The 14,701-nt window shown below is 37.0% G+C and overlaps 1 protein-coding gene across 1 annotated transcript; it reads left to right on the top strand.

Moving 5' to 3' along the window:
* Positions 1–6,747: 6,747 nt before the first annotated feature.
* Positions 6,748–7,188, top strand: LOC128984216 (uncharacterized protein C21orf140 homolog). Its single transcript, XM_054403515.1, has one exon. It carries the CDS (start codon positions 6,748–6,750, stop codon positions 7,186–7,188), a length of 441 nt encoding a protein of 146 aa, XP_054259490.1.
* Positions 7,189–14,701: the final 7,513 nt, after the last annotated feature.

Genomic DNA, 14,701 nt, shown 5'->3' with positions numbered 1-14,701 from the left:
TAATCGGATATTCAAAGCGATCAAGAAAAGAAAAGAAAACGCAACCCCAATAGGAGGCTTATTGTTGAAAGTAGCGATAAGGAAGATTGTGTAGAACCAATGAATACATACCTGTATTAATTAGTAATTGCAAAGAAAACAGTACACAACAAACACTAGCAAATCACCTTGCCACAGCAAATGCACTTTAACAGTTTGCATGTTTGGAAGTTTTCCCTCTAACGAAGAATTGAGACAACGGTTAAAATATGCAGTGAAGAGGAAAGACTGGGCTCCCACGAAACACAGTCGACTTCACACACAGTTCACTTCAGGGAGGCGGACATAGACAGGACTTTGGTAAGAGTAAGGTTGCGCAAGGATGCTGCGCTATGCATTTTTCCGGCGTTCTCAAACATAAAAGACCGACATACACTGAAAAGAAAATATGCTACTAACAATACTAAATTGCCCATGGCGCAATTTGTAGAGGCTTCCACGAAGAGAAAAAATTAAAAAGTGATTTAACTCTTCAAAGTCAGTCTTAAGACGGAAAAAATTAAAAAGTGATTTAACTCTTCAAAGTCAGTCTTAAGACGGAAAAAATTACAAATAAATACACTGCAGCAACGTAAGTGACTACTTCATAGTTTCAATACTTCAAATATCATAGTTTCGCTAACAATCGTATGATCAATCTTCAAGAGGAAGCTTGTAGTTTGCTACCCTAAATTTCCAAAATATCTGACTGAATTATACAAAGATCAATTGAAAAGACAAAAACCCAGCCCTAAAAAGACATACAACGACAGATTACAGTCATTTGTGAACCACGCCCTCGTACCTGCACCCAGGCGAACGACTTGAAAACGTGACTCCATGTGCAGGCCCGAGGAGCGGCTCACAAAACTTTAAGAGGAAAAACCGTGGAGGAAGGTTCAAGAACAACACGCCATTTGAGAGAAACGAAATGTAATAAACCATTTAAAACACAACAACAAACATTAACAAGAATACATAGGCCCTAACTCAGTAGAAAAAATTACTTTAAATTATTTTGTTTCCCATCTAGCCTACTAAGTTACAAGTATTTATTTAATTATTCAAAATAGGCAAATTTCAGTTAAAGTAATTTAATAAGTTTAACCTTAAGAAAATAAAAAAATTATAAAACTGCAACAATAAATACATAAATGTCTCTTTCTTTCAATAAACGCATTTTGATCTGGTAACAATTTAACATTTAGGGTCCCTAAAATAAATGCTCTTGAAAATATATACTTTTTCAAATAAATAATTAATAAAGACTATAGAATAATTAAACAAATAACAATAAATAGACTTTAAATCTTGACATTAATATCTAAAAATTGATTTACAATAAATAACAATAGTAGGCACTTGCGGTTAGGTGGTAACTGTCTAGGGCATTTCAGTCACTAGGTGGAGGGGCAATGAAACTGGGCAGAGAGAAAATCCCAAAGAGTCCAAAAGATTGGCCCCAAGTTGGAAGAAGTTTTGCCACCGGTTGAAGGTCCATCTCCTGGGCCCTGAGTGACAAAACCCAGAAAACACAGTAGTAACAGTCTTAAGTCCAGATCCGCAATATTCACTGTCACAAATTTAACTGTCTTTATTAAGCTTCAGCTGGTGGGGAATAAAATCAGAAAAGGCGAGCGGAAACTCCAAGAGCACGGCACAACCCGGTTGCTCTTTATCAGAGGGATGGTCATCAGGTGAATGGTACATCCTAGATAGTGTGTCCGCAATCATATTCTGAGTGCCTCGAACATGTTGCACTTGAAACTTAAGGGACGATATTTGGACAACCCAACGATCAATTTTCCTAAGCTGGCGTGGATGTGCAAGAAGCCACAAGAGTGCCTGGTTATCAGTTTCCAATAAAAACTCCTTGTGTTCCAAAAAGCGTCTGAATTTATTGAATCCAAACACGACAGCCAAACAATCGAGTTCATACACATAAGAGCTTTTTCTTTTCGCAAGGATTCAAAGTGCGTGAGGCATACAAAATTGGCAGCCTAACCTGCCTTGTGACAACACAGCCGCAATTGCGACGGAGAAAGCATCAGTTTGCAGGACAAAGTTTTGATTGAAATCCGGCATCGCCAAAACATTGGGCTGCATGATAGCCTCATTGAGAAGGTCAAAATACGTCTGCTGCGCATCACCCAGACAAACTTGGCGCCCTTCTTCCGAAGCTCATTGAGAGGAGCCGCCAATTCAGCTACATTGGGGATAAAGCGTCGGTAAAAACCTACCATGCCGATGAATCTGGCAATGCCCTTGACATCTCTGGGAGGAGGAAACTCCCTGATAGCCTGGGTTCTAGCGGAGTCGAAACAGACGCCTCTATGAGAGATTATAAGACCAAGGAACGAAATTTCCGGCTTCGCAAAACTAACCTTGTCAGGATTCACGGTAAGGCCAGCCCTATTCAATCTACGCATGACTTCTTCAAGATGAATCAGGTGGTCTTCGTAACTCTCACTGTACACCAAGTGATCGTCGAGATAATTGAAGACAAATTTGAACTTGACGTCATGAAAGATGGAATCAAGGAGTCTGGTGAGAGTCTGGGCCCCTACGCAAAGACCCATCGGAACTCTTGTGAACTGATAGAAATTCCACAGAACGCAGAAAGCAGTTAGAGGTCGAGACTCAGGTTTCAAGGGAATCTGATGATAGGCCTGATTCAGATCGAAAACTAAAAAAATACTTGGCCTTACCGAACCAATCAAACGCAGAATGCAAGAGTCAATTTCAATTTGAGCAATCAATTTGTGATAGTCCAGGACCGTTCGGGACTTGCCATTAGGCTTTGGAACGAGAAAAGCTAGACTAGCGTAGCAAGAACGGGAAGGTTCAATGACACCATTTTCTCGAAGTTCATCGATGATTTTTCTAAGAGTTTCTATTTTGGTTGGAGCTAATTTGTATGGGTGAGAACGGACGGGACGGGTGTCTGTCAGACGAATCTCTTACTCTAACAGGTTAGTGACTTCGAGCTTTGGCGTCAGCACATCAGGGAAACGAGAACACAAGGTTCTGATAGCTTCAGCCTCACAAGGAGTCAGATGTCCTAACGGTTCAATTGTTGGCTTGCTGGGTATCTCAGGCTCGACCACCGCAGCGCCACCACCAATTTCATCAGCAAAAGAAATCAATACCCGTCTCGCAAATCGAAAAAAAAACACTGACCTCTGCCTAAATCCAAAATAAGGCCAGTGTGCTTGATAAAATCCGCTCGACGATGACATTCCCCTTTCAGTGATAAAAAACCAGAACGAGGAAGTGACTAATGATGAATAAACAATAAGTAATTTTGATGACTGACAAAGATCCAGACTTAGTAGGAAAATGTGAAAATTCTAACTGTGCTAACGAAATTTTGGAATCATGTAATTTATGTGAAAAACTCTTTTGAGAAATACACCTTTCAAATCACAAACCGTGTTTCAACAAAAAAGAAACTACCAGCAAAACAGAAGGCAAGCAATGTGAACACAACAGTTGGACGCAACAAACAATCTACAACAACTTTTAATACAAACAAGAACAATAATGTGTCAGAAAATCTTGTTAATGAAGATGGTGAGTACCAAGAAGGGAGTTGTGAGGTTGGAATTAGTAAACAAGAAGTATTTGCTGCATGTCCATTTTGCCTAATTTTTTATTTTGGGACCATTTTGATAATTTAAAGGGCTGTGAAACACACTGCACCATAGAACCCACAGTGCAAATGATACCAGAAGACTTCATGGTTGATGGTGGTGAGGACCAACATAGACCCCCTAAATCTCCCAGGAAAAAAATACATATGTCATAGCTAAGCGTTTACGAAACAAAGGGAAAGAATACGTAAGCCCGAAAACAAACAAAAAACAATGCCAAAACGAGAAGTGAGACCACCCTGCAACATCAACAACTGTCAAAGATTAGGGAAAGGGTGTTACAAAATTGATGAAGAAGGTAGACTAAATATATTTGTAAGCTACTACGACTTGGGAAAATTACAGTTACAGCGTGAGTTTATAACCAGACACATTGTAACTCGGAAACAAAACAAAAAACAACAAAGGTTGAATCGCACCGTCAACAAAGTTTGAAGTATACTTTAACGCACAAAAGTGAAAAGACTGTGGTATGCAAGAAAGTTTTCTTAAACACTCTTAATATATCAGAGCGCATTGTTAGAACTGCTCTAACCAGCGACAAAAGGGGTGGAAGACAGTCACAATCAATCAGAGAAAGTGATGAAAAAAAGATGGCAGAAGACCACATTTACAGATTCGCTTTTGTTGAATCACATTACTGCCGATCAAGTAGTAACAGATATTATCTACATAAAGATCTTACACTTCCGAAGATGTATAGCATGTACCTAAATGAACATCGGGATTTTCCAGCACAAGAACTACCCGCCTTTTCAACCTACAGACGAGCGTTTGAAAAGAAAAATGTGTCTTTCCACAGACCTAAAATAGATCAGTGTACATTATGTATGACGTATCGAAAAGGCGACGATATTGTAAAAGCAAGATTAACAGGAAGACTATGCCACAAATCAGCTCAAGAGACAGAAAAAGAACATAAAGGATGTACCAATTGCCTTGTTGAATCATAAGCCTTAAAGAATCCCTAAAGCAAAGTAAAAAGACCTTGTTTCTCTTTGCCGAGGCAATACTTGTGTTGTACGTCAAGAGGTACACAAACGGTTCTACGAGGAACTGCCACATGAAGTTTAGGACCTGGAGACCTTTACTTCGACAAATAAGACTTTCGAACAATATTTTTAGTTTATTGTTAGTTTATATTTTTATTCTGTGGATCAGAAATAAGTTTTTAGTAGATGTAATACGTTTTATAATATACCAGAGTATACTTTAATATACTTTAATTTTAAGGGTAATTTTGATAAATCAGATACTATAAGATATGATTAATATTTTTACAATACAGTAATACTTAATACATTTGTTAAGGAAAATCTAATTTAGAGTTAAAGTTGTAAATTTCAATTTTTTTTGTATCCAATCTTCTGTAAAATTGTCGTTTTCCTACATAATAACATTAACCAACCATTAAATTATCCATAAATTATGCTTTAAAATATGAATCCTGGTTTAAGTTATAATTAACACAGTTTACTAACCGAAGAGAAATCATATTTACACTATAATTTGATTTCTTATCATCGTATAGAAATTGTTCAGTTCCGTCATTTGTTTATTTTGATTATTGAGAATATGGTATGCACGCGAAAATGATTGATTTGAGTATTTGTGACCTGGAGATTTTAAACATTGGGTGAGGCTGCAACACCGTTATATGCATGTAAATATGAATCCTGTTTTAAGACTCTATAATTAACACAGTTCAACAACCCAAGAGAAATTATATTTACACTATAATTTGATTTCTTATCATCGTATAGGATTCGTTCAGTTCCGTCATTTGTTTATTTTTATTATTGAGAATATGGTATGCGCGCGAAAATGATAGATTTGAGTATTTGTGACCTGGCGATTTTAACATTGGGTGAGGCTGCAACGCCGTTATATATGCATGTAGGTACAGGACGTGAGGTTTGTGATGAAACTGGTCTGGGGGGGGGGCGGTACCAAAGAGAAAGTTTGCGCATGCGCAGAACAATGGCCAAAGGCAACAACCCTGTCAGTTGGGGTCTGTCTCCCTGTGCGGTGACGATGTTTCTGCTTTTCTAAAAACATTGTAGCCTAGTGCCGTTGTGTATTACCAGTGTAGCGCGCTACCTCCAGCAATGTCCGGACCGTCTTCACTACCTCACACTACAAGTAAGTCAGTCGAAAGAAAAGTCATCCACAGCCAAAGTAGGAGAATAATTTACAATGTTTACAATACAATGAGAAAAGATAATGATAAAAGAGAAGAAAATCGTTTGAATGAAAAGGCGCTACAAACTAAAGTAGCTGCTGCTTGCGGTATATCATTTAGTAGTGTTAGAAGAATTGTCATTGAACAAAAGAAAACACCTGGTCTATCGTCACCAAAATTTACTACGCCAAGGAAGCAGAGGCCTAAGAAAAGTTCCAAAACCACCTTTGATGATTTTGACTTACCAGTAACACCATTCAAGAGTTCCACGTAAGCAAAGGTGAAAGACCTACTCTCAAAGAAATGCTACGCGTTTTGAAGAATAATATAGGTTTCAAAGGAAGTTTATGGTGTGTTCGCAAGGTTGTGAAAAAATTAGGTTTCCGGTGGGAAAAAATTGAATCCAATAGAAAAGTATTAATTGAAAAAAAAAAAACGATATCAGAAATCTAAGATTGAACTACTTGGTGGCTGTAAACAGGTATAGGGCGGAAAGTAGACCGATCGTGTATATGGACGAAACATATTTTCACAGCACAACTACAACTGAGAAAACCTGGACGGACAGCTCAGTTGGATGCCTAAAGAAATCTGTCAGCAAAGGTTCCAGAATAATAGTTCTACATGCAGGAGGCGAGGATGGATTTGTCGCAAATGGTTTATTTGTTTAAATCTGGATTTAAAAGGGAAGATTACCATGGGGGCATGAATTTTGAGAACTATGAGAAGTGGATCAAAGTCCAATTGATACCAAACCTGAAGCCTAACAGCGTGCTGGTTATCGATAACGCGCCGTACCACAATAAGCAAGTTAACCCGGCGCCAACATCATCTTGGGAAAAAACCGACATGTAGAAATGGCTGACTGACTGTTGTATTCCCTACCACGAGAGCATGCTAAAACCTCAGTTGTATGCTTTAATTAAACACCGAAAACCCCAATTAAAAACATATAAGATAGATGCGGTCTTAGCTGAGCACGGCCATTCAGTTTTAAGAATACCCCCCTACCATCCGGATCTAAATCCGATTGAGGTGATTTGGGCCACAGTGAAGGATTACATCAAACAAAAGAACGTCAAGTTTTGTTTACAAACAGTTCTCCAGCTTGCAGCCGAGAAATTCGTCGAGATCTCTCCAGAAGACTGGAAGAAGCGATGTGAACATGTGAAGAAAATAGAAGAGGACTACCTGAACCGTGAACATATTGTAGAGGAAGAGACTGAACGTTTTGTGATACGTGTGGATGCCAGTAGTGACAGTGAAAGTGACAACACAGACGATGATTCTGTTTCCAGTGAAGACGATACGAGTGGAATAGAAGAACTGGACTAAAGCCTGTAAGTCCTTGTCGTTTGTAAACTCTTTTGTCCACGATGTTTATAAACATTAAAGGCCTAAATTGATATATTTTTTATGGTGTTTCAGAACTCCCTACCAAAACTTCATGGGCATGTTCCTTAAGTCGAAACAAACAAAAAATGTCAAGTAAACAATGGCCTATCTCGCTCCGTTTTCTGTCTGTCCGCCTGTATGTATTTTTTTTTAATTACACATAACTTTTGAACCGTCTAAGGTATAACTGCTACTACTTATTTCATTACTATAAGATCTTAATTATCTTTTCCCCATATTGTACATAATTATGTAAATGTCACACATTTTCTGTGTCTTGTATTTTTTTCAAAACTGTGTCTTAATAGTCTTAATACATGTACCAAGTTTGATGTTTATACCTTATAGGCCTATGGTTCAAAAGTTATGTTTAATTGTGTAAAAAATACATACAGACTGACAGACGGAAAACGGAACGAGATAGGCCATTGTTTATAGGACATTTTTTGTTTGTTTTGACCTAAGGAACGTGCCCATGAAGTTTTGATAGGGAGTTCTGAAACACCCTCATAATTAATGGTAATAGTCAATTTTGTGTGTAAATATTCTTTGTAATAATGAACGTGTTATTATATCTTCAAACTGCATTTTATCACTTTATAGACCTAAACTGATATCTATCTATATAATACGTGAAGCCGTATTTTGTTAACGCAACTCCTCCCTTAATTGTGGACCAATTTCAACGTTCAAGGTGTCAAAAGATTCGTCTCAATATGTAGTTTTGCAATAAGGTTTTAGAACTTTAAAATATCTACTGTTAAGGGCGCGAGACCCTCTCAAAGGTCGGGTTTTCTCCATAAGAAATACATAGAACAAATTTAAAAACAAAAATCAGCTGTTTATAAAAAGAAACTCATTAGCTTTTTGGGAGTAGCCTAAATATTGATGTTTAAACATAGTAGGTTAAGACCAAGTTAAACAGTTAATCAGTTTTTTTGGAAGAACGGAAAATGCCTGAAGTTCAAAGAAGAAATATTGAAAACGGATGGAGGAGACAATTAATAATAAGGTATCTTATGCGTATAAGGAGAGTAGAGAAAGAGAGGCCTGGTCTAACAGATACACATCCATACATACACATTCACTTGGTGAGATGAATAATATTTGCCAGTTCTGCTATGCAACTTACTTTGGAAGTGAAAAAAATATACGAAGCACATACTGTAGTGTTGTCACGATGGTAAAATAAACTTGATAATGTCAGATCAAATTAATGAACGTGAGAAATGTTTACTTCTGACACTGAGAGATCTCAAAAAACAACAAGTGATCGTGAGAAGAGGATCACGGCATCCGGAGCGTATAGTAGACTCATCTAAATCTAGTACGTCTGTAATGTTTGCTGGAAGTGCAAGTGGAAGGCTACTGCCTCCTTATATAACTCACAAGGCAGCACATCTCTATGACACATGGACAGAGCATGGACACATGTGCAATGGTCCAGCAGGCACTGTATGTAATAGATCTAAAAGCGGGTGGTCCACCTTGGAAATTTTAGAATATTGGTTTCAGAGAGTAGCTTTGCCCTACTTTAAACAAGGAGGAGACACTTTGTCAAGTCACAGCTCTGTCCATATAGTTGAAGAATGCAAAAAAATAACATCAAGTTTTTACTGCTACCTCCTAACAGTACGCTTTTACACACAGCCCTTAGATGTGGCAATTTTAGGCCCTTAAAAAAAAATCGTGGCTCTGTTCCAAAAGACCGGTTTCCAAGACTTCTGAAAAAGTATCTTGATGCTTTAGGTAAGGAAAACATAAGTAAAAACTTAAAAAGTGGATTTCAGGCAGCTGGTATTGTACTCTTAAACCGAATTGAAATCCTGAAAAGGCTTTTAGTGACCTGGAATCAGAGATAGATCTACAACCAGACGAAGTGACTTATGAACCCCCCCCCCCCCCAAAAAAAAGGAGTCTCTAAAGAAGAGCTTAAACCTGATGTTTACATCATTGTTGAGCTCATCTTCAATAAGAACACAAAAAACGAAACCCCCAAACAGTTATGTGGAGACGTTCTTGGAACTTGTTTTGAGAAGAACGAAGTAAAGGAGCAGTTTTTTAGAAGAAGCTCCAAATGAACAGGAAATGACTATACATTTCCTATTGTTGATGACGAAATGATCATTCAATTAACAGATGTAATTTCAAATGTTCAGCCATCCAAAATAAACAGAGGACGGTATACTTTTCCTTATGAACTAAAGCACAGGCCTAAAGTGTACCGGGGTTTTTTTTAATTGGTAATAAAGCTTTTTTTCTAGTCAACAGTGGTTCTTTATTGTTACATTTGCCTGATCTATGGTTTTAGGTACACTCCTGCAAAAAAATTGAACCACAGTTTTACTAGGAGAAACAGGCAAACTCTCTCCAAAAAACTTATTGATGACTTGGATAGGAAAGCCAACCAAACTCCTGCCAAAAAGCTTAACCACAAACAGACTGGAAGAAACTGTCAAACAGATCTTTCCTTCAAGTAATCTCTTTTAAGGTCGAACCCAGAAAACAAAAGGTTTTAAGCGTATCCCTACAAGTCTCAAAAAGTAAAGAAAGGCTAAAGAAGACATTCCATCCCCATGTTAAATTTGTAGCCAGCTTTTTTATCAAAATTGTTCTAGTTGATGTGAGCCACCTACAGATTGCGCTGATCTAAATTACTAAATTCTGTCGCATACACAAACTTTTTTACCAAGTCAACTTTAGGGAATGACTTATAGTGAGCTATAGCAACTGTTATGACCCATCAACCTGGTCAGAAACCAAAAATAAGGTATAAAATAGAAATTCAGGCACTAGCGCATTCTGTGACTGGATCACACAACTACCTTATTTTTTAATAAAAAATTTGCAACAGCTGGTCCATATAGATGGGATATCTACTTCTGAATCCAATAGTCAATTCTAAAGATAACAGAACATATTATCCCGGAAAACTCTGAATTACATCAGTCAGATGAAATAGAAATGAAAATTTTGAAACCATCCATTTGAACATTTTGAAGTCTAAAAACAAACTATAGATGATTTTTCACAAAGATATTGGGTTTTACCTCGAGATAATGAGCGAAGAGCAAACCCGGTCAATTTCACATCTTTCTATTCTTACACCAGCTCTTAAAAAAAACCAGATACTCAGCAGGACACCACAGCATGCTCTCATCCTCTCTCACCCCCACAATCTCCACAGGAACCTGGACATCAGATTCTAATTCAATCAGAAGTGTACAAAGCTGAACAGACACATTTTTTTATAGGAAAGAATCAGAATTTTGTAAAAGAGAGCCCATAAATAACCAGCAACTGTAATAGACACTAGACAGAGAAAGAGATAAAGTCACATAGCTATTCTCCATCAAAATATAAGAGAACTAACGAAAAAAGTAGGGTGGCTAAATCATCTACTAAAGGAGAATAACCCAACAATACTTATTCTGACAGAGCATGGCGTCTGCAAAAATAACTTGCAGTCATCAAGATACCTGGGTAAGTCTTAATAGCAGATTTCAGTTGAGAAATGCATAAACTCGGGGGTGTGGCAGACTACTCAAAAGATATGTTAACTCAATTGAGCTAATTTCATTTTTAAGAGTTGTTAGCCTCCGGATTACGTTTGAATATTTATAATGGTTTAAATACCTGCATTCAGTAATCCATTATGCTGCTTGTGGCAACTATAGTTTCGGTTCACAGGGAACCATCTTCAGGCCGTACAAGGCGTCGTTATTCACTTCCATGTATGAAGGTCGTCATAAGTACATAGAACACGAACACACGAAAACACACATTGACACGAATATTTAACATTAAAAATACCGAGTACTCGGGAACACGAGACAGGTGACGCGACCGGGTGGAAGTTGTAGCTCGAACTGGTGGTCAGTGGTCTAACGGTATGACGTCAGCCATTGTCTCCTTATCACTGCCGGCTCGCATTCATTCCTTCTCTCCTCCTCCCCCATCCAGTATTTTGATTGCGGTGTTATAAATGGAATTCGATTGGAATGAGAGTTTGTCATTTAAAACATTTTGACCATCTGTTTTGACTGCCTTGTATATTTCAAATTCTTCATAAGTGTTGATGGTTGATCGGTCTTGGGAAAGATGTAAAACGTCCATATTACTATTTATGTTTACATAGTTGTGGTTGAGTGAAATTAAATGCTCTGCGAAATTTGAAGTTTGTGGGCCTGTAGTTTTCTTGGGGATATGTTCTCTGAACCTCTTTTTGAAAGAGCGTGAAGTCTGTCCGATGTAATATTTTGGGCAATCGCTACAGTTTAATTTGTAAACCCCAGACTTGTCATAAACAGTGGAATTCGTTTGTTGCCGCTCTTTCAATAAGGATCCGAGCTTGTTTGTAGTTTTAAATGAAACTGTTATATTATTTCTGGTCATGACATTTTTAAAAGTGTGGCTTAATGACGAACCATACTTAGCAGAGATATAATGTTTCTGATTAGGGGCTTTAGAGGTTTTATTTGAGTGTTTGTAAATTAAATTGTCTATTAAACTGCTGTTAAAACCATTTGCAACCGCTATGTATTTTATTATGTTGACTTCTTCTTTATAGTCATCATCATTCATTGGTATTGAGAGCAACCTGTGAACAAAACTGTTGTATGCGGCAATCTTATGTGAATGTGGGTGGTGTGAATCTGCATTGATTGTCTGGTCGGTACAAGTTGGTTTTCTATAGATAGACTTTGAATGAGAATTGGTCGTTTTTCTTGGTTATTGTTAAATCCAAAAAGTTTAATGAGTTGTTTTTCTCTTCTTCAAGCGTGAATTCGATTTTTTTATGCATATTGCATAGATATTTGCATAACAAAGATAACTGTCTGCTGTTGCCATTGAAAAGAACGATAGTGTCGTCAACATATCTATAATAAAATGTTATTTTCTCTCGAAAGCGGTTGGTATCAGAAAATAGATGTTCATTTTCGATATGGTTCAAAAATATTTCTGATAATATACTGGAGAGGGGTGAACCCATTGCTAGGCCATCTTTTTGGACATAGAAGTCATTTTGGAATCTGAAATAGTTTTGTTTTAATACAATTCTTGTAAGGTTAATGAGTTCATCTATTGCGTTTTTAGAAAGTTTTGAGTTTTTTTGTAGGTTTTTATGTACGATGGCTATTGTTTCTTGAACTGGTACGTTGGTGTAAAGGTTAACTATGTCAAATGAAACTAATTTTTGGTTTCCTTTTATTACATGATTTTTTAGCTGTTCGACTAATTCAATTCTGTTTTTTATACTATGGCTGTTTTCTAATACTATTTCCTTCCTAATAACTTTGTCCAACATTTTTGCTATTTTATAAGCAGGGGAAGCATCAACTAGTTCGAGCTACAACTTCCACCCGGTCGCGTCACCTGTCTCGTGTTCCCGAGTACTCGGTATTTTTAATGTTAAATATTCGTGTCAATGTGTGTTTTCGTGTGTTCGTGTTCTATGTACTTATGACGACCTTCATATATGGAAGTGAATAACGACGCCTTGTACGGCCTGAAGATGGTTCCCTGTGAACCGAAACTATAGTTGCCACAAGCAGCATAATGGATTACTGAATGCAGGTATTTAAACCATTATAAATCAATTGAGCTAATTTATTCAAGCAAGTATTAAATTAGCATCTCCAAGTAATTACAACATGTAGCAAGTATTTACAACATCTCCACCCATAGTCAAGAATCTGTGTGTGAACCTGGACAGTTTTTCTGAATGTGCAAAGCTCCATCAAGTCTTAGCTCGAGGCCAAGCTAATCCCTTAAGAACGATGCTTAAGGAGGATGGCCCAGAAGAAGTGCTGGAGAGCCTTTTGAGCGCTCACATCCCAGGATCCTTGCAACCGCATTCCCAGAATCCTTGCAACCACAGGATCCTTTTAAATCATTAAAGATATAATCATTAAATCTATAAATGGAATCATTAAAGATATAAAATAGATATGGTTGACAAAAAAAGAAGCTATGACTTACACTTAAGGAACCTCAGGTAGTTATCAACCCACAACCTCATTGAACAATCTGATAACAAACATAAAGCACTTTGGCAAGTAACCATCACTGGCAGAAAAGCAAAACTGGAAATAGCTTCAGAAATGAAAATCAAAATAGACTAAACAATAGTTAGTGTCCCAATTTTGATAGCTTAACACTTAAATAATTATTTTCCGAAATTGCAGATACAACTCTGATGCAAACAACATCTATCTATCTATTCTATATAATACGTGAAGCCGTATTTTGTTAACGCAACTCCTCCCTTATTTGTGGACCAATTTCAACGTTCAAGGTGTCAAAAGATTCGTCTCAATATGTAGTTTTGCAATAAGGTTTTAGAACTTTAAAATGTCTACTGTTAAGGGCGCGAGACCCTCTCAAAGGTCGGGTTTTCTCCATAAGAAATACATAGAACAAATTTAAAAACAAAAATCAGCTGTTTATAAAAAGAAACTCATTAGCTTTTTGGGAGTAGCCTAAATATTGATGTTTAAACATAGTAGGTTAAGACCAAGTTAAACAGTTAATCAGTTTTTTTGGAAGAACGGAAAATGCCTGAAGTTCAAAGAAGAAATATTGAAAACGGATGGAGGAGACAATTAATAATAAGGTATCTTATGCGTATAAGGAGAGTAGAGAAAGAGAGGCCTGGTCTAACAGATACACATCCATACATACACATTCACTTGGTGAGGTGAATAATATTTGCCAGTTCTGCTATGCAACTTACTTTGGAAGTGAAAAAAATATACGAAGCACATACTGTAGTGTTGTCACGATGGTAAAATAAACTTGATAATGTCAGATCAAATGAATTAACGTGAGAAATGTTTACTTCTGACACTGAGAGATCTCAAAAAAATTAGTACAAACAATAATAATACCTCGACTATGATAAGTTCAAGTAATAAGATTATACAAAATCTTGGCGGACCTTATGTTTTTATTGTAAACTTTTGTATTACTAGCTCTACTTTATTGAGGAAAACAAAAATGGATTGTTTTAAGTTTATTTTTATAATTCAGGAGAGGCAAATAATATACGCTGTTCAAAAAGAGAAAATGAAAATTGCTATCCAGAGTTATCCAACCTATTTCGACAAATGAATCAAAACTTTGGGACAGGTAGCCTCTTAAGAGAATCCCCACTGAACAACGTGAGAACGTTCTGATGCGGGTCATATACTATGACTAACACACAACACGTTAAAATACGTTAACAAACTATCAATGGTGTTGCTGCTTTTGCCTATTCAAAGCAGATTATGGCTTTCCAGTTGATAACTCAGAGTTTATGGGTAAAAAATGGAGCACATTAAATGGTAGATATCATTCCACTTTTCAGGATTCTCTTCGGAGAAAATTAGTTTGATTAGGGGGATGTCTAGGCAACAGTTTTCTTAAATTCTCAATGCTGGAAAAACTTAGTTGCAACATGTTAGCTCGA

This window comes from Macrosteles quadrilineatus, unplaced genomic scaffold (assembly GCF_028750875.1).
Source record: "Macrosteles quadrilineatus isolate MER2022 unplaced genomic scaffold, UCM_ALF_1.0 Scaffold_2__2_contigs__length_208266976, whole genome shotgun sequence".
Classification (NCBI taxonomy): Eukaryota; Metazoa; Arthropoda; class Insecta; order Hemiptera; family Cicadellidae; genus Macrosteles; species Macrosteles quadrilineatus.
The sequence above is the reverse complement of the archived record's forward strand: the minus strand, read 5'-3'. Positions and strand labels throughout refer to the sequence as shown.

Coding starts and splice junctions, on each gene's coding strand:
- LOC128984216 (XM_054403515.1), top strand. CDS start 6,748: ATGCTAAAACCTCAGTTGTATGCTTTAATTAAACACCGAAAACCCCAA.